This window comes from Mauremys mutica, chromosome 11, assembly GCF_020497125.1.
Source record: "Mauremys mutica isolate MM-2020 ecotype Southern chromosome 11, ASM2049712v1, whole genome shotgun sequence".
Taxonomy (NCBI): domain Eukaryota; kingdom Metazoa; phylum Chordata; order Testudines; family Geoemydidae; genus Mauremys; species Mauremys mutica.
Window position 1 is genome coordinate 17,452,101 of NC_059082.1, and position 20,868 is coordinate 17,472,968.

General features: G+C 43.5%; 1 protein-coding gene across 7 annotated transcripts in view; it reads right to left on the bottom strand.

Moving 5' to 3' along the window:
* Positions 1-20,868, bottom strand: part of ADAMTSL3 (ADAMTS like 3) — a 287,105-nt gene that overhangs the window by 107,804 nt on the left and 158,433 nt on the right. For all 7 annotated transcript variants that reach the window (XM_044981169.1, XM_044981163.1, XM_044981164.1 and 4 more), the window contains one exon: positions 12,971-13,097. In XM_044981169.1, coding sequence (XP_044837104.1) covers positions 12,971-13,097 — 127 coding nt within the window. The remainder of the gene's footprint in view (positions 1-12,970; positions 13,098-20,868) is intronic.

Sequence of the window (20,868 nt, forward strand, 5' to 3'; positions counted from 1 at the left end):
AGGCACACATGACTAGGATCTTGTATCTCCCGCCTGAGGCTGCCTATTTTATGGACTCCTGTTTTTTAAAAATCATCGTTATCCTGCATTTTGCTGTGTTGGAGTAATAGTCCACCTTCTGTCGTAGCTCAAGGACTGGTCACTATGCTCTGTCAAATATCTCAAACACACACAACATTCAGATGCACGTAATAAATATGGCACTCACTTTTCAGCATATTGGATCACTTCAATTTTAGATGACCATTTAAGATGATCCTGTGGGAGTTTGGACATTGGATTTCAGAGAGAGCCCCAGCGCCAGTAAGATCACACCCAGATTCCTGGGACTGAAAATGGGGGAGCCACATTCTTGAGCCCCCTCTGAGACTTATGCAAATACAAGTGAGACTAAAATACATCCTTATCTTCATCAGCTTCCCAATATATGTGATGGAACAATGTAGTCTCTCTCCTGTCTAATTATAAAGCAGACTTACAAATGGCTCCTAGAATATTCATGCTTTCCTGGAATGCTTTCCAAAGGGAGTTGCATGAAACACTCTTATTACAAACCTTAAGACTGGAGCACAGAAAGGGTGGCATTACACAATGCAGTAAAGCTGCTCGATTTAAGTTGGTCCAGCCCAGTATAGTTAAAAGTTAAGTACATTGTGAGTGGAAAAGTGAACTCACTAAAGGCTTGTCTACAGGGGAAGCTAGTGTTGTAAATTTAAAGCACAACAGCTTTTTGGCACTAACTCCCTATGTGGACATTCGTATTCCACACTAAAAATGCCTTTGTGCCATTGAGCCTAGTCCACTTTAAAGTGTATTAAGCTAAACTGCAAAAAGGCTCTCTCAGTGCAGAATAAGAGAGTGTCCACACGGGGAGTTCATGAGTAGCTATTGGACTTTAAAATCACAACCTAGCTTTTTCACACTAACTTTCTGTGCAGACAAGCCTTAATATTGGAACATGCGTGGCAAGTTTTATAAAATAAAGAGGATAATGAATCATTAGGGAGTTAAAAAAGCAGCTTAGACTGCTGCCACTCAACACGATGACATATCAGTTGCTGACACTTATTTTAAGCTAATGTCTGGGTACGTCTACAGTATGAAATTAATTCTAACTTATTTTATTTGAATTTTTGGAAGCGATTTTATACATTCGGTGTTGTGTGTCCCCACTAAAGCGCGTGAATTCGGCAGAGTGTGTCCACAGTACCCAGGCTAGCATCGTTTTTCGGCCATCGTGAACAGAGCCACACAGCTTCTGCCGCTTTTTCCATGTTGTCTGTCCTGGGCTCCCGTGGAAGCTACAGAAGGCAACAAGTCCCCGCCGTTTTTTGGCCATCGTGAACAGAGCCGCACAGCTTCTGCCACTTTTTCCATGTTGTCTGTCCTGGGCTCCCGTGGAAGCTACAGAAGGCAACAATTCCCCACCGTTTTTCAGCCATTATGAACAGAGAGATTCCGCCACAAACTCTGCTCTCCTGCTCTTGCAGCTCTAACGAGCTTCCCGACTCCATGAAAGCTACAGAAGACAACCACTTACCGCCTTTTATCAGCCATCTTGAACTGAACAGCTCGTTTCATGCCCTTTTTCCAGGATTACCCATGCAGGCACCACAGCGCGGCAAGCATGGAGCCCGCTCTGATCTCCGCTGCAGTTTTGACCATTGTAAATACCTCGCGCATTATCCCGCACTATGTGCAGTACCTGCAAAACCAGGTGAGGAAGCGACGACAATGCAATTACTATACTGATGAGGACATGGACACAGACATTCCTAGAAGCACGGCATGTGCTGATTGGGAGATCATGGTGGCATTGGGCCTGGTTCATGCTGTGGAACGCCAATTCTGGGCCCGGGAAACAAGCACAAACTGGTGGGACCGCATAGTGTTGCAGGTCTGGGATGATTCCCAGTGGCTGCAAAACTTTCGTATGCGTAGGGCCACTTTCATGGAACTTTGTGACTTGCTGTCCATCGCCCTGAAGCACAAAGACACCAAAATGAGAACAGCTCTCACAGTTGAGAAGTGCGTGGCCATAGCACTGTGGAAGCTTGCAATCCCCGACAGCTACCGGTCAGTCGGGAATCAGTTTGAAGTGGGCAAATCTACCGTGGGGGCTGCAGTGCTGCAGGTAGCCAACACAATCATTGGCCAGCTGCTATCAAGGGTAGTGACTCTGGGAAATGTGCAGACCATTGTGGATGGCTTTAATGCGCTGAGGTTCCCTCACTGCGGCGGGGCGACAGACGGAACGCATATCCCTATCTTGGCCCCGGCACACCGGGGCAGCCAGTACATACACCGCAAGGAGTACTTTTCCATGGTGCTGCAAGCATTGGTGGATCACAAGGGACGTTTCACCGACATCAACGTGGGAGGGCTGGGAAAGGTGCATGACGCTCATATCTTCAGGAACTCAGGTCTGTTTGAACAGCTGCAGGAAAGGCCTTACTTCCCAGACCAGAAAATTACTGTTGGGGATGTTGAAATGCCTATAGTTATCCTCGGGGACCCAGCCTACCCCTTAATGCCATGGCTCATGAAGCCGTACACAGGCACCCTGGACAGTAGTAAGGAGCAGTTCAACTATAGGCTGAGCAAGTGCAGAATGGTGGTAGAATGTGCATTTGGACGTTTGAAAGTGCGCTGGTGCAGTTTACTGACTCGGTTAGATCTCAGCACAACCAATATTCCAATTGTAATTGCTGCTTGTTGTGTGCTCCACAATCTCTGTGAGAGAAAGGGGGAGACATTTATGGCGGGGTGGGAGGTTGAGGCAACTCGCCTGGTGGCCAATTTCACACAGCCAGACAACAGGGCGATTAGAAGAGCGCAGCAGGGCGCGCTGCGCATCAGAGAAGCTTTGAAAGCCAGTTTCATGATTGGCCAGGGTACGGTGTGACAGTTGTGTTTGTTTCTCTTGATGTTACCTGCCCCCTATATATATATATATATATATATATATATATATATATGTGTGTGTGTGTGTGTGTGTGAAAGGAAATAATGTCTAAATTGTTTAAAAACTGTTCTTTATTAATTGTTGCACAACATATTGAGAGAAATCAGAAGGCACACTGTGGGGGGGAGGTTAGGGGGGTGGAGGAAGAGGGAAGGACAAGTCAAGAAACCAAATCAAAAAGTTCACATATGCCAGCTTTCTGCTGCTTAGGAGATCCTCTTGGGTTGCGTGTGTGGGTCTCCATAGCCTCCCCCCTCATGTTCTTGGGCGTCTGGGTGAGGAGGCTATGGAACTTGGGAAGGAGGGAGGGCGGTTATACAGGGGCTGCAGTGGCAGTCTGTGGTCTTGCTGCCTTTCCCGCATTAGATCCACCATGCAGCGGAGCACGTCAGTTTGCTCCCCCATGAGCTTGACCATAGCTTCCTGCCTGCTCTCATCACGCGTGTCCCTCCTCTGTTTCTGTAATGCTTTACGGGACTCCGCAATTGTTTGCCTCCACGCATGCAGCTGGGCCCTATCAGTGCGGGCAGGGCCGGCTCTGGCTTTTTTGCTGCCCCAAGCAAAAAAAAAAAAGGGTGGGGCCACTGGAGCAGGAAAGTGGGGGGGGGGAGGAAACAGCGCGGCTGGAGCGGCAAAGCGCGGGGGGGGGAGAACACAGTGCGGTTCCCATTGGTCTGGGGCAGTGAACCACGGCCAGTGGGAGCTGCGATCAGCCTAACCTGGGGACGTGGCAGGTAAACAAACCGGCCCGGCCCAACAGGGGCTTTCCCTACACAAGCAGCGTCCCAAGTTTGGGAAACACTGTCCTATGCTATAAAAACACCTGCAATTTAATTTAATAATTGGAGATATACCTATCTCCTAGAACTGGAAGGGACCTTGAAAGGTCATTGAGTCCAGCCCCCTGCCTTCACTAGCAGGACCAATTTTTGCCCCAGATCCCTAAGTGGCCCCCTCAAGGATTGAACTCACAACCCTGGGTTTAGCAGGCCAATGCTCAACCCACTGAGCTATCCTTCCCCCTTCAATTACTCCCTGTAACTACAGTATGAAGGTAAAGATAACCCACTTCACAGTATCACTGCCAGTTATGTCAATCAACAAGCAATTTATAGCCAGGCTCTAGCCAGTGACCACTGCGCACATCACTAGCCCACGTTATTGTGTGCTTAGTACTGTTACTGTCATCAGTTCACTGTCATGTTGCATCTTGTCTTAAATTAGATAGAAAGCTCACTGGGACAGGAGCCAAATCATCCTATGTGTTTGTACAGAGCCTCACACATTAAGGGTGCCTGAGCCTGACTAAGGCCTTTGGGTGCTACTATAGTAATAATAATTAACAGAAGAAGACAGTCTAATGGAAATATGACATTGCTGTGCATTCATGGCCAACACCACTTGGGACCTTGGTGTGACATGTTGGGGTACCATTATCTTAACCAAAATCAAAACCAAAGATGAGTAAAAAAATGGTCCCTTTGTGGCAGGGTTTAAGCCAGTTGCCCTAATCTAAAGTAATAGTTGTGTAAGAGCTTCCTATTTGCTCCCATTGCAATAAAATACACTGGCCCCCAATACTTTCCTAACAACTTTCGCTTGATACAAGCTGTTGCTGGGCGCTATCCAACTTGTTATCAGTCCTGGCACTCACCCTTGTATTCTAAGTGATGCCCTAGCTTGGATCACACTTTACTTTGCAGGGGCAGTGAGGCCATTACATTAGCAGAGCAAGTTACATGATGCCTTCTACACTGTTCTGATTGTGTCTGATTACCACTTGAGTACATGACATGTCTTTACAGAGGCAAGCTGGACAAATATAGACGTGTTTGCTTCTCCTCACTGACTTACTTTCTAGACCATATCCTGTTCAGCTTACTTACGTGAGTAGTGCCACTGACTTATGTGGGACTACTCACAAGAACCAGCCATGATTTGGCCCTTTATTTTCAGTTCAAGAAATGAATCAGATACCCAGCATAGGCAGACAATTTTTGGTGTAGCTCTTAATTCAAAGACAGGTTATTATTCAGTACTCTTTTTTATTGCTATTTTTAAATGTTTGATAATCACCCATCGGTGCAGTATTGTAAATGATACAGGAATAAAGACCACTGATCTGAATGAAAATGAATTATATTATTATGATATAGCCTTCACATTGAGATTATTCATTATTATTATTAAAAGCTGAGCTACAAACAGAATTTACAGCATAATTCATACTCAAATAACATAAAACAGTGGGTCTATATAGCATTCTTGCTTCCTGGTATTCTGTGGCAAGTAACTAGCTTGGCATGTGAGCTCAGGCTCTGAGCCTGCAATGAACTCTGCATAGGTAGATCCTTGAACCCATGGTAATTTAATTGACAGAGGGGTCTGCTTGCACTGACCTCATTGCTTAAGACTACAAATGAAATTACTTATTATATACTAAGCTTCTGTATGATACAACACAGAGACACATTTAAAAAACAGGACAGACACTGTTGAGTTTGAGATCAAGTTTTGTTTTAGATCTATCAGAAGTATCATCCGCCTCCTTTATAGGGAATTTTAGCTTAGGAGTAAGAATTTTTTCGAGTTAAAATTTGGAACAGAACGACTCAGGCTGTCACTTAAATCAACAAAACTCTTACACTGATTTTTATGAATAAAGACATACAATTAGCAGCCTGTCAGGCAAATGGATCTCAGTGAAATGAAATGTACAATACACAATGGGACAGCCAATGTCCATAAACCAGAGTTTTCCTACACAAGCCAAGACAGATCAGGAAAGCAAGCAAGTCTCGTAAGTCCAAGAGTAATTCCAAACCAACCAACCAAACGAACTCCCATGAAGAGAAAGTAGTAGACTGTTCTTCCTTCACAGAACTATGGGTGTTTAGAAAAGACTGCATGGATTTCACTCTGTAGAGTTACTGGTTCATTCTCCATTTGGGGAGGGAATAAAGAAGAGAAGAAAACAGCTCATGCATTGTACATCATGAACAAGCCTTACATTCTAAAATGAGTTACACACACACACACACACACACACTATCTTCCTCAGACAACCACTTACAGAAACACAAAGTTCCTCTGCATAACAGACTATGTCATGAGAGATAGTCAAATAGTACTGAACATTTTTTGTGAGCTACTAAGTGAAATACATCATGAATTCTGGAGCACAATGTTTCCAAGCCAATTATTTATTTTGTATGAGTAAAGAACTCAAAAGTTAGGAAATGCCAGAATTAATGTTTTCTTAATTTGCCACCCTTGAGATTATGCATTATGATATTGTGTTTAAGTACATTATCACATACTATTTTCCCCCCCACCCCCAGGTTCCCTTCTTCATTCAGTGCACACAATGGACAGTGCTCACTTACTTTTGTTTACTCCTCATTGTTCCAGGTCTTATTTGCTGTACACTAATCAAACCTGCTCTGAAGGAACTCCCTAGCAGGAAATTGATACTTCTGGCATTTCGTAACTTTTGAGTGCTTGAATTTGCAACCTAATTATGCTCCTATAACACAGTTTTTGTATGTTTAATTTCCTAGGTTTTTAAAAAAGCAAACTGAAAAAAAAATCCACACCCATGAAAAATGCCAATGAAAATCCCCCATGAAAAACACAACACGGACTGTGAAATCTGGTCTCCCCCCATGAAATTTGGTCTTTTGTGTGCTTTTACCCTATCCTATACAGATTTCATGGGGGGAGACCAGTGTTTCTCAAATCGGGGGGTCCTGACCCACAAGGGAGGGGTAACAAGGTTCTTTTAGGGGGGTGGTGGTATTGCCACCCTTACTTCTGCACTGCTTTCAGAGCTGAGCAATCGGAGAGTGGCAGCTGTTGGCCAGGCGTCCAGCTCCTAAGGCAGCTCCCCGCCAGCAGCAGCACAGAAATAAGCATGGCAATACCATGCCACAGTCACTTCTGCGCTGCTGCCTTCAGAGCTGGGCGGCCAGAGAGAGGCGGCTGCTGGCCGAGGGCCCAGCTCTGCAGACAGCAATGCAGAAGTAAGAGTGGCAATACCATACCATGCCATCCTTACTTCTGTGCAGGTGCTGATGGCAGCTCTGCCTTCAGAGCTGGGCTCCCGGCCAGCAGCCGCCACTCTCCAGCTGCCCAGCTCGTAAGGCAGCGCCACTGCCAGCAGCAGCACAGAAGTAAGGGTAGCAGTACCACAACCCTCCCTACAATAACCTTGGGACCCCCCCCAACTCCTTTTTGGGTCAGGACCCTTACAATTACAACACCATGAAATTTCAGATTTAAATAGCTGAAATCATGAAATTTACAAAATTTAAAATCCTATGACCGTGAAATTGACCAAAATGGACCGTGAATTTGGCAGGGCACTAATTATGTGACATCATATTGATACCCATGTGGGTCATCAGAGGGGTGGAATCTTTAGATCCATTGCACAGACTTCAGCCTTTAAAGGAGTAACTAATAGCAGGACTGTGATAGGCCACCATGCTCCATGTGGAACAGCATGGGGGATGAGATACTTTGCCAGAGGGTTTCACAGATATCTGCTGACAGAAGAGGAATGGTGAGACTTAGGAATCTTCCATTCCAAGCTCTGGAGGGAAGTGCGCTCTAGTGGGCACGGCCTCTTCTGGCCATTTCCTCTAAGCTTAACTCCTTCTGCCTCCTCCTGGCCCAGTCCTGTCTCTTCCTCACACCTGTCTCTTTGTCCCAAGTCCTCTTGCTGATCCAGTCCCAGTCTCCACTCCCCTAGCGTCTCATCCCAGTACTAGTCTCTTTACCCAGCTCGTTCTATTCTTCCCCTCCAGGCTCACTGTCTGATTCCTAGTTTCTCCCCCTTGCCACACCCAGCCCAGGTCTCCTTGTCCAGCCATTCCCAGTTTTTTCCTCCTAACTCTTTGTCCAATCTGTCTCTCCCCTCCCCACCACTGGCTCACAGTCCTGGTCTCTATCCCCAGACTCCTTATCCGATCTCAGTCTCTGTAGCTCCTTTTCCCAGGCTCTTTGCCCAGCCGCTCACAGGCCTCCCCAGCTCCTTGTCAGATCTGTCTCTCCCCCTACACTCCTGGCCCCATTCTTCCTATTAGTTCATAGTCCCAGTCTCCTTGCCCACCCAGCCCCAATCTCCCCCTCTCTCCCCAGCTCTACATTCAATCTCATTGTTCTACCCACAACAAACCAACTGGGTCCCAGTCCCCCAATATTTCCCTCATAGGCTCCCAGGCTTTCCTCTTCCTCCAGCACCCAGGACGAGTGTCTCTCTTCCTTCCCCCATCCCAGTTTTACTAGACTCCTTGTCCCACTCTACTCCTTTCCCTCCCTCCAGTCTGGCTTTTGTCCCGAGGGGAGGAGGGGGGTCATTAAGAGTACAGCAGAGACAGGCTTTCTGCTCTCAATTCCAGTGCCCAGCCCCACCCTGTGCTGGAGCGCCTGGCAGCAGCAGTTATAGGGAAAATCCTTCTGATCCAGTGCAGCCTTGGGCTGGAGCATGCTAAGGTGCTCTGTGGGGCTGGTGGATGCACAGAGGGGTCAGCACTAGGAGCTATGATGGGTGGACCATGCTACTAAACATCAAAGAATTCTCTAATGGGCATGTGCAAACTGCAGTTTTTCAATGGCTTGTAAACAGGGCCGTCCCTAGCTATTCTGAGGCCATACACAGCCCCGGGGGCGGAAGCTTCGCGGGGCGGGGCAGGGCTGGTTTGGGGGCAGGGGCAGGAGGGAACCGCCCCCCAGCACTCACCAGCGGCGCGGCTGGGGCCGGGTTGCTGTACTTCACGCTGCCGGCGAGTGCAGGCCTGGTCCTGCTTCAGTCCTCAGGGGAGTGGGGCCGGGACTGGAGCAGAGCAGGGGTGGGAAGAGGCGGGGCTGGGGCGGAGCAGGGGCAAGGGCTATGGGGAAGAAGTGGGGCAGGTGCTAGAGCAGCACGCAGCTGCCTAGGGCACAAGGGAATTTGGTGCCCCACATTTCCTGGTGCCCTATGCAGCTGCGTACTTTGCGTATGGGTAGGGACGGCCCTGCTTGTAAATTTTGTCAAATTTGGGCACTTTTTCAAAGGGGTGGCAAAAGGGATCCCTGATGCAAAGACCCCCTCTCTGACTTATGTAAAGTCTCTGCTTCAAAGCATGGAGAAACTAGAGCATTTCAAAGACATCTTGGATGGAATATTTCAGCCCTAATGGTCAAAATTTGGCAAAGTTATAAACAACCAAAAACAAAGTCTTATAATGGGAAGTATCAGGCAACCTTAATATTAGGCGGTACCTACCAGTCCTACCTATATTATGATCAAATTTAAATTAGTTTTGTGATTAAATAAATTATGTTTTGGGATGAAGTAGTGACCAACGGTAAATTACACATTGACAGTAAGAAATAATAAATAATGAGAAAATTAAATTAAAATAGTTTGCATCTAAAATCTTTTGTATAAAGTGTTCAGTGAAAAAATGACAAAAATAAAAAATCTGCAGTTAGCAAAAGCTTTTCATGAACTGAGTAAGGCCAGATTTCATTAACTCCACATTTCAAATTCCATTTCCTGCTAGTATCAGATCCAACATATCTAGAGACTTATTTTTCTCTTAAATTTTAATACCAATCCTTTTTTTCAAAATGTCATTTAAATATTGTCTCTGGATAAATGTCTCCTTTTTCCATAATAAAGTCTTTGGCTCTCGTTCTCTCCCCAAATCTTTAATTTGCTTCACTGTATAATGGATTTTACATCTCATTCACAACCTTGCATGCTCTCTTTTTAATAGAGATACATCAGCATGCCAATGTTGTGCATCTCAACACTAACCCCACAACATTCCTAGATACAAACACTCTCTTGGCAAAGTTTTCTTAAGGGCTTCACTTATTATGTACGCCTTTACTGATACACTATCGCAAAAGAAACATGGCTTTATTTCCACATTTCATTCATACAAAGGATGATTATATGGAACTATTTCCATATGGTATGTGAACCATCAAAGCCAAAAAAATGTTTTAAGTCTGCTAGTATCACAGCAATAACACCAAGGCAAGAGTGACGTGTGTGTGTGTGTGTTGTGTTGCTTATGTGTCTGATATATTCCTTTTTTTAACCAAACCTACCACAATGAAATATAAAATTTAGGAGAGAGAAAACTAAGCCAAAGAGAAAAGCTTTGGTTTGTCTGCTGCTCTCAAATCAAATCCTTCTTAAGAAACTGTCACAGCAGAACAGAGAAAACAATGAGCTATGAGTCTAATCCAGAGATGTCAAAGACAATGGAGGAGTCTTTCCACTGACTTCATAAGGACTTTAGATCAGGCCCTCAACCCTTCGCCATGCTGCAAGATCACAAGAACTGAACTAGTATTTACTTGGACCATTTGCCAACTATCTTACCACTACAGTTCCAAAAACCTGGAGTTCTGCTCCTATTTACAAACTCTTTCTATTATTATTACTAAATATACCCTGAAACTCTACTTCAATTGTCACACACTGGCCACATTCCTCGGTCTGACAAATATACTGTGTGCTACAGAGGTGGCACAAAGTGCATTTAAACCACCTGGGTTTTACCCCTAGACAATTCTCACTGTGTAGGGGAATCTCTGCTGGTTTAAATGTGGTTTAGCCACTTCCTACGCCAGCTGTCATCCATCCATGGCATAATGGGAGGAGATAACACAGAGGCAGGCATGTTGTGCACAAGGCTGGAGTGGGAGGGGGCATGGTGGAACAGAGATCCATTACACCTGATCTCCCATTACAGAGCTTATGCCAGCAGCATAGAGTAGGCCTCCTGCCACTCTGACTTCCACTGGGGCTAAGAGGCTGGGGGTAAGGAAGCCCCAGCCTACACCTTGTGGCTGCCACTGTTCGCTATGTCAGAGCTGTGCTTGGATGCAGCAGAGAATCAGAAATAGACTTTACTTAGACATGTTGGGCCACATTCTGTTCTCAGTTACATCCATTGCAAACCCCATGGAAGTGTATGGAGTTGGAGAGGTACAACTGAAAATAATGTTTGGCCATGCATAAAGAGGCCATATGTCCTGATTTTTCATATGATGGCCAGATGTCCCAAGAAATTGTTTGGGGACACCTGAAATATCCTGTTTTGATTACATAAAAACATTTGGTTTTGTAATAATTACAATTCTTCTTCCTGCTAAATTAAATAGAATTTGCTCGGTTTATTGGGGGCAAACAGTCTATTGAAATGAGTAGGTGTAGAGTGAAGAGAACCGTCAAGTGAGCTGCTGTTTTGCTCGACATGAACATTAATCACATCTTTACAGTGTTTTATGATGAACACATTCAGAATACTAAATTACTCGATAAAATCCTCCACTCCAAGAAATATGCCTGTGTCACTACTGAGTCAGAAGGTAGCACTAGCAACACTAGTTCAGATCAAATAAATTATGTGCTTCTGTCTTCTAGAAAAGAATTTCTTGACCCTAAAAAGTATTGCAACAAACGTGTCCCTTTTAAAAATTTGGTTACATTAGCTATACATAATTATCAAACAACAAGAAATATAAATTACAGTGTTGGGGAAGCTCTGGCATGACATTTTACAGCCCAGTCTACGTCATCCCAATGTAATGTAACGTGCATCACCAAGACAAACTGTAATGTATTTCAAATTCCATTCACATTTAAACAAAATGTAATATACAAGCTATGACACAGAAACAGCATGAAAATATTTAGGGATACTGCAACAGGTATTACATATGACTTTATGTACAACAGCTCTTCCCAAATCTTATTGATAGTGAATGGTTCAGAGGCTGAATTACAACAATTAGCCCCGAAGTGATATAATTGGTGCAGCCCTCCAAGATGGGCAGTTACTCCACTCTTGATCATTGCTAAAATGTCTGTTCATACTTCCACTGTTCTCTCTGGCTTCTGAGGGGCTAGACTGTCACTCCGCCCTATGCGGCTCTGCAGGGGAGTAAGGAGCCAACAGGGCCCCTTTCCACTGCATGGTACAGGATTTATCCACATTGTGAGTCCAAGAACAGCTGGGGGAGAACAGGCTCCCTGCAGCTGCTATTCACCCACTGTGAGCAAGTCGGAAGGGAGGAGGTGAGGATGGAGGCAGAGAGGGAGTTGTGAGGGTTGGGGAGCCGGCAAAGCCACAGCTCTGTCCACTCAAACACCCACTAGCAGAGCCGGTTGAACAGGAGAAGCAAAATATGAGCTGTGGAGAAACAGTCAGGGGGGTACCTCTGAGTCGCAAATCTTTCCTGTGGCTCCACAACTACATGCCACCCTCTACTCAATTCTAACCAAAAGGGCCCAATTCTGCCTCCTTCTCACTCTGGAAAGTACCTTAACCCATGAATAATGTTACTGAGGTCGACAGAACTACTGATGGAGTGAGGTACTACTCACCATGAGTAAAGGTGGCAGAATCTGCCACAAAATGTACAGATTGACTCAAACACACAATGAGCAGGCACAATCTTAATGTGTCTTTAAACCTTGTATGTCCTAATTCCTTCAACTTTGTATGTCCTGCACCATGCAAGCAGTTAACTTGCCTCTGAACCACAATTGTCTTAGAAGCTTAAAAAAAGGAGTAGAGTTAACTTAAAAACCAGGCATTTTCAACCACATGCAACAATTTCCATAAGACCGTCCATAAGATGTTTCCATGATTTGAAAATGTTGCCACAGTGTCACATATATTGCAACATGAGGATATCCTATAAAATGAGATGCATATCTTGATGGTTATTCCTGATAGAATAAATTGAATTGCTCTTTTTTAAAAAAAAAGGAGGAAAAAAAGCATATCTCAAATTCTTTCCTAGCTATACTCTAATGTGTGGTATCCCTCATGGAATTTCAATAGACTAATCTAGCACAGACTTTATAATAAGTAGCTTTGGATAACTGCAAACAAGTATATAGTGAAAAGGTCAGACTCTGCAATAGGTTGTGTTAATATATAAGCAGAAAACATAGTCAAGGATAAATCAACATAGGATCAATTTGCAACCTACTTTTTTCGGGTGAAATATGTGCCTTAGCTTGTCCCCTCACAAGCCTGCATGTTGAACCATCTCCTGCACAGATTCCACAGTTGTCTTCCTTGGCATTACTCCCAAGTTGTCGATCACAGCCTACTGCCTGCCAACATCAACACCACAGTCAGAAAGATGGCAAAGCTATAGTAGACATGCTCAGGTTTCTGGAATTTTATTTATTATGTTATCCTTTTGATTTTATGAGCCGGCCTCATTCTTTCACAGCATACCTTGCTTTTCAAATTTAAGCTACATAGGGTCTTAACAGCAATTTCTATGATTTTAATGATGAGCTACAACAATCAAATACATTAAGATATTCCAGCATAGAAATACAGGAGTCACTTTCCCACTATTTTTCCAAATGTATAAAGCTGGGTGTTATTCACTACAGTATACAAAGGTCAACTATCAGGGGGGTAGCCGTGTTAGTCTGGATCTGTAAAAGCAGCAAAGAGTCCTGTGGCACCTTATAGACTAACAGACGTATTGGAGCATGAGCTTTCGTGGGTGAATACCCACTTCGTCGCGAAGTGGGTATTCACCCACGAAAGCTCATGCTCCAAAACGTCTGTTAGTCTATAAGGTGCCACAGGACTCTTTGCTGCTTTTAAAGGTCAACTGTTACTTTGTTATTTAGAATTTGTCTTTCATCACCTGCTAGATTCAGTCTGAGAGAAGAAAAGCATTTAAACAACCAAAGCTAAATATTAAAGCAGCACATTGGTTTTAGATCCATAGTTAAGAAACTCTTGGCAGTTTTCATGATCTAATATCTTTGTTTTTCAAAATTTATTTGATATGGGCCCAGATCACCAGATAAGGTTTTTTTTTCCCAGTTAGTTAGTTCACATCAGCTACTTTGGATTTAGAAAACCCTAAAGGTTTTAATTCTGTTTTATTTGAGTTTATTTTGTGTGCTCCTGTCTCCAAACTAAACTTCTTAATGCTGATGCAAATTCTACCTATGGAAAAAGAATCTTCAGAAAAGCGAAGTGTTAAGCAGGCTCTTTGAAAAAATGTTAAATGAAAACCCTCCAAACTATAAAGCACACAGATGTTATATCTGTCCATTTTTATTTGAATCAGTTTCTTCATAAGAAATATGGGACTCAGGAGGGAAAACAGTTTAAGAGCAGTACGCAGAATTTATTAAAAATGTCTATTTGTTAAAAAGGGAGATCAATATTTTGTCCCACATATTTTTCACCTGAGCTTTTGTACCAAGATATGTGCAGGTGGTGTCAAATATTGAGTAACATGTTAAGTACTATCTTGCAGCCTGAAACCTGCCTTGTATGACAAGCTGCTCTAAGCAAGTACCCCCCAAAGGTGCAGCTAATCCATTATGGAGAGAAATTCTTTACAAACCCAGAAGTGACAATCAGTGAAAAATGCCGTGGAAACTCACAACTTACAGCCGAGTTAAGACTGTGAAATTGGCCCATACGTTCCCTTTGCCATATAAAAATGCATGGAAGGGGCAAGGTTAGCTGCCAAGAAATGACGCATGCTTTCCTTGGAGAATTAGGGATGCAGTCAGCACACAAAAGGCAGAGTCCTACAATTTCTGTGTAAGCCGGAGATCCATGGACACAAAAGGCCCAAATCATGCAGACAGGTGCTGGAACTAGGGGTCCTGCCACACCTCCTGGCTTGACGTGGTTTCCATCAAATACATGATTTACACTTTGGTTCAATGTCTCCCAGCACCCCCACAATACAAAGTGTTCCAGCACTCTGCAGGCAGATCCATAGCCAGACATGAAGAGGTGGAGCTGCTCCATGTCTACGATTTTGCTCTCCCCTGTGCTACATGATAGAGAGGCAAATATAGCACATTCTGCTTGGTAGTTCAGAACTGGGTAACGTGTCACAACTTGCTGAGTGGCAGGAATCTAAAGGATGCAACCAAGGAACCCTCTTGGGCTAGCCAGCTTCTACCACCCCTCTCCCCCCAAAAGGGCCATCTGGGGGAACTATAGCCTCATGGCTGGATCCTGAGTGTCGGGGGACACAGTGGTTGCCTCACCACAAATTTGGACCCTTAGACTTTTGCTTTGAAGGAGACCACAAATATTTTATTAGATAGCTGGGTAACAGATGATATTTGAGATTCTGATTACTCAGCTGTGGTTTATTGCTTAAACCAAGCAGGCCTGTTTGGCATTGCTATATAATTAATGAGTAGCAGAATCAGCATTAACTTGCTTTTGAAGATCAAAAAACAAGTGAAAGATAAGATACAAGGAATAAGGGAGAAGGAGCGTTAAGGAAAAGGAAAAGGGAAAGGAAGCATTGTGAAAAAAGAGGAAGAAGGAGAGTGTAGGGAGATGCAAGCTTCTCAGGACAATACCCATTAATTCAGCATTTTACTGTTAAAGAAACAATCAGTGTTTCAGCTTTGTTATTCCTGTCTCTAGGAGACTTATCAGCCTGCTCTGAATCTGAAATTATCCACAACTGAAAGGAAGCAGCTCCAGAACTGGAACAAAATGATAGGAAGGCCAGAAGTTACTGGACTAGATTCTATCCTCAGAGTGGCTTGCAGTCCGCCTGAGACAAAGTACAGTCCCGCTGAAGTCAGTGGCAGAATTCCACCAATTCCAAGGGATCTGGATTTGCCGCATTGGCTTCAATGGACAGTGCATACAATTAGCTGAGTTCTGAATTAAGGTGAATGGCAAAACTAGGGTTCAGTATGAAGGGCTCAATACTGTTCCTACTTAGGTCAGTGGGAGATTTACTATTAGTTTCAGAGAGAGCTGAACACATGGTCGAAAAACAAAAACAAAGCAAACCCTCAATTGATCTGCAACTACAGAGTGTTTATGACCTCTAAATAGTATGGAGCATGACACACTGCAATTTTGGGCACATTTTGGGGGGGTAACTCTTCAACTGATCAAGGCATTTTTCTTATCATTCTATGGAATATATGCTCCTCTAGGTACATATGAAGTTGACTAGCAGAAAGAGGGTTATGAATATGCAAAGAAAGCAGACTTCCAAATGCCTGCCCCTTAGGCTCTGATCTTTGATTTCCTCATTAACTGCTTTAAGAAACAAATCTTGTTAATTTTTAACCTAAGGTCATATGGTTTCTGAATTAGTATTCTCTAATTTAGACACTATTTTATACACTGTGATATCAAGATAGAAAGAAAAACTTGGTTTAGGTTTACCAGGAAGGTACTTACTTAAAAGAAAGTGGCTTTGGTATCATGGTAAGAATTGCTGCAGAATAATACATTTACAAGAGGAAACTCATTTTTTTCTGCAAGTATAAAGGGCTTGGGTGTGTGCTAACCTGAGAGGTTTAAACCGAGTATTAATTTAAAAAGGAAATAAGTGCAAATCTTGAGCAATTATGCACACGTCTGTGAGAGGGTGCAGAACAATTTAGACAATGTTGCCCATAAACAGCTTAACACATGAAAAGTTGTAGAAGATGACAAATGCTGCCAACATCATACTTCAGGACTGGGTTAAGGATTTAAAAGTCAGGTATAAGAATATAAAAGCCAGGACCTCAGATCTTATACCATGAATCTACCACCTGAGGTAAAGACCAGATGTAAAATTTTACAGAGCCTAGGATGCTTTTATAAATTCCACTAAGTGCCTATCTGCATCTCTAGGGGCCTAAATATGTTTGAAAATCTGGCCCTTAGTCCCTTTGGAAATTTTACCTCAGGTCCATTAGCTCAGAGGTAGAATCAGACTCATAACCCTCAATACTTGGTCCAGCCACTAGAGGGGGACAAAGAGCCACAGTGTGTTAACGTGTTACATTTGCATATACTTTATAAGGCAGAGAAGGGGTATGTTCTTGAGAAGGAGGATGATCCAGTGGTCAGGGCACAGGGCTGCAACTTGGGTTCAATTCCCTGCTCCACCACAGACTTCCTGTATGACCTTGGGCAAATCATTTAGTCTTTTGGGGTATATCTTCTCTGTTATATCGCATCTCAGAACCTGGGCCAGTGGACTTGGCCTTATGGGCCATGGGCTGCGGGGCTAAAAATTGCAGTGTTTGGGCTTCTGCTAGAACCCAGCCTCTGAGACCCTCCATCCTTGCCGGGATATCAGAGTCGGGCTCCACCATGATCCTGAATTTCTACACTGTAATTTTATAGCCCCGCAGCCCGAGGCCTGCGAGCCTGAGTCAACTGACCCAGGCCAGCCATGGGTCTTTTATCAGAAGTACACTTACCCTTTGGCCCTCACTTCCTCATCTGTAAAATGGGATAACATTTCCCTACCTCACCGGTATGTTATGAGGATAAATACACTAAAGGTTGTGAGGCTCTCAGGTACTACAGTGATGGGGGCCATCAGGGCTTGATCAACCATTTGTGGGCCTAGTGCCAAACACATTTGTGGGCCACCATGGCGAGGAAAGGGCCGGGGGCAAGAGCACAGCGGGATAAAGGGGCGGGAGCAGTCCCCAGAGCGAGGCAGGGGTCAGGGGAAAAGCACAGTGGGACAAGGGTGGGGGTCAGTTCTTGGAGCAAGGCAGAGGCCAGGGGAAAGCACAATGGGAGGGTGGGGGAGAGGATCCCCCCTCCGCTCTCCCTGGGGCAGCACAGAGCCAGTACCTACCTCTCTCTGCTGGAGCTGGATCCTTGAGAGCCAGTCCTCTCTCGAGCTGAGCTGCAGCTCCTCCAGGTAGCAGCAGCTGCTCTTCCCACCACCCTGGCAGGGAGGCTGATTGCAGTTACTCCTGTAACCGGACTTTTAGTGTCCGGTCAGCAGTGCTACTCACAGATTACAGTTAAGCATACATGTACATGTTTTGCTGGATCAAGGCCTTAATGAACATGGGATGCACAATAGGTCAATGTTTTCCAACGTGGATGCCTGAAGTTAGCCTCTTAGATCTGTATTTTGATACCTATATAGAGCTGGCCTGATTTTCAGAGTTGCTGAGCATGAACTAATCCCACTGAAGCCAACAGAAGCTGCAGGTTGCTTGGCATCTTTGAAAGTCAGGCCACTTCGACTTGAGTGACAAAATATGCATTTTGGAGCCTAACTTTAGACGCTCAGGTTTGAAAATTTTGGCCAAGAGTTTTATTGAAAAATAGTCAAAAATCACTAATTTGGGATAAACATTTAAAACAGTTAGTGTTATATTTTGTTTCAGGAGAGAAATTCAGGTTGGAATCCAGCAATAAGGCAATAATGAATTACTTTCCTCAGCTTGACACTCCATGTCAGCCAGCCAGAAAGGTCTGAAGATTTTAATGATTAAGGCATTTGTTAGGGTTAATCTACCCCATATTATTGGCTATTTACAGAGCAAAGGGATCAACTATAAATGTTATAGGCAGACTGGGAGAACATCTGCAGGCTTTCGGGGCATATTCAGAAATAATTATATTAGGTGATTTTAAAATAGATTGCATAAATGAAACAAGTGACAATATAAGCTGTGTAATGTAAGAATAGGGACCATATTATGTTATAAAAGAACCAACATGACATAATTATAAAAAGTGATAAAAATACTATAATGACTAGGTTGTAAGTAAATTCCCCCAAACAGATAAATTGAACTGGTATGTTTTCAGGGAGAATCAGTGGCCAATATAATGTAATGTAACATAACTGGAAATTTAAAATAAAGAGGGTTTTGAGAAATGAGTGCACAGTGCATCTAATAAAGGTTTTACAATAACTGCATTGATTAGGCACCTGCGAATTTGGATAGACTGCAATTATTTTCAGAAAATGTTTCAACCAGAAAATATTTTAGGGCTGGATCTGAATAAATTATTTTGTTACTGTGCTCTCTTAAATAAAAAGGTACTCGAAAAATATGCAGAGGACCCGATTGTCTGTTGGTATAAATAGGCAGAGTAGCACACGCTTATGCTAACAGTGAATAGAGGCCAAATGTTCAACTGCTTTTCCAAAATTTAATATAAGTTGAATATTGTTATGTTCTATTGTTATTAGATAAGATACAACTACATTTTCTGTGGAAATACTGTAAATATTTTAACTGAGTTCAGGAAGCACAGGAGCAGCATTAGGCAAGGGTATAAAATACAATAATATAAATGTAGGAGAAAGATTAAATTAGTATGTTAGAGCTGACTATGTAACTTCATAAATATTTCACAGCTGTGAATCCAGAAATCACTCAGATATTTCAAGAGCTGTTTCTATTGTTCTTATTCTTCCTAGTTTGGTTTCAACTGAGGAAGTAGATTTAAATGAAAAACACGAACATAGGATATTTAATTATAATTTGTGAAGGTTAACATACAATCTGTCAAATTCAAGAATTTTCATTTTTTAAAACAGATGCTTAGATTTAATTATAATGAGAAAATGGACAGGACTGGAAAGCAATAGCATTATTAATTAAGGCCCCAATCCTGCAAGGAGAATCATGCTGGTGGACCCCATCCCCATGCCAAACCCCCTTTTAGACAACAGGACTCCATGCAAGCACTTGGGTTTGCCCATGCAGAGCTCAGGGCAGGATCAGGTCACAAGCTTCAAATCTTTGGGCATTTGAAAAGTTGTCAGAGCTGCATTTTTTAGGGCTGCTTAATCTTCCTTTCCCCCTCCAGCTTTCCACTCACCCACCCACAGACACATCCAGTTTACTTGAAAATATGAATTATGCTCTTTTTTTGGTGTGGAATATTAATGCCTCTTGGGCACTCGAGAGTCATGGATACATACGTCCCATGAAACACTGGAGTTAAAATGCACCAATTCCATTCTGAGTTTGTTTTATGACTGTGTTGTCTTAGACTAAGCTCCTTGGCACAGGGACAACTTGACTTTTCAGAACACTTCAGGACTGAAGATGTTATATACAATAAATAATAATTACTGCCCTGAACTTTCTTTGATGTTCTATAGTGCTCTAATTTAATGGATCTGCCTGTCAATTATTCATGTCCTGTTTCATTAAAAAATTGACACTCTAATTCATTGTGCTTTTCAATAGTCTATATTCCAGTGGGCCAGAGGCAGTGAATGTCAGTGGATATTGTTCTTTCTGAGCATGATGACTTTTTTTAATAGAACAGAAATAGAAAACCAATTCAGTCTTATCTTACAATGACACAATTATCGCCCTACTCGCTAGTGATGTATGGCAAGCCAAACAATGCATTCTGAAATCAAATTTCAATCTGCTCCCTGTACATTAGCACCTTTGAGTTTCCACTTGCAAAGCTAATTTTGCAAGCTGCATAAATGCTTGGACCTATGCAAAATGCTGGCAAGGAAATGAGAAATAGAAACATGAAAATGAACGTGAAAATCTCCCAAAGCAAAACAAAAACAAAAAATTAATTTAGGGAAAGTCTTGGCTTCCTCTCCACTGGCACATAAGGGTTGAAATACAAAAGAAACACCACATTTCTGCTGAGCAAGAAGACAGACCACAGACAGGCAGGGTAGGGATAGTCCAGTGGTGCGCAAACTGGGGGCACGTCCTCCCCCCGACCCCGGGGTGTGTGTGAGCAAGAGATTCTCCTGGGGGGTGTGAAGAACCTGGGATCTCGTGGGTCCCACAGGATTTGCGGCCATAATAGCGGGAGTGGGATAAAAACAAAGTGGGTATTGTGGGGCAGGATTAAAAAAAATAGTCCTCCTGCTCCGCAAACAACATGAACGCCCAGGCCAGCAGCCGCTGCTCTCCACCCACCCAGCTCTGAAGGCAGTGCCGCTGCCAGCAGCAGTGCAGAAGTAAGGGATTACTTCTGTTTACAAGTAATGGAGGGGGGGCTTGACAAATTCCGTGAACGGTAAGGGAGAGCACAACTGGAAGTTTGCACACCTCTGGGGTAATATATGATTCTCTTTCAAATGAACTCTGTAGAAGTATTGTACATAGGATCAAG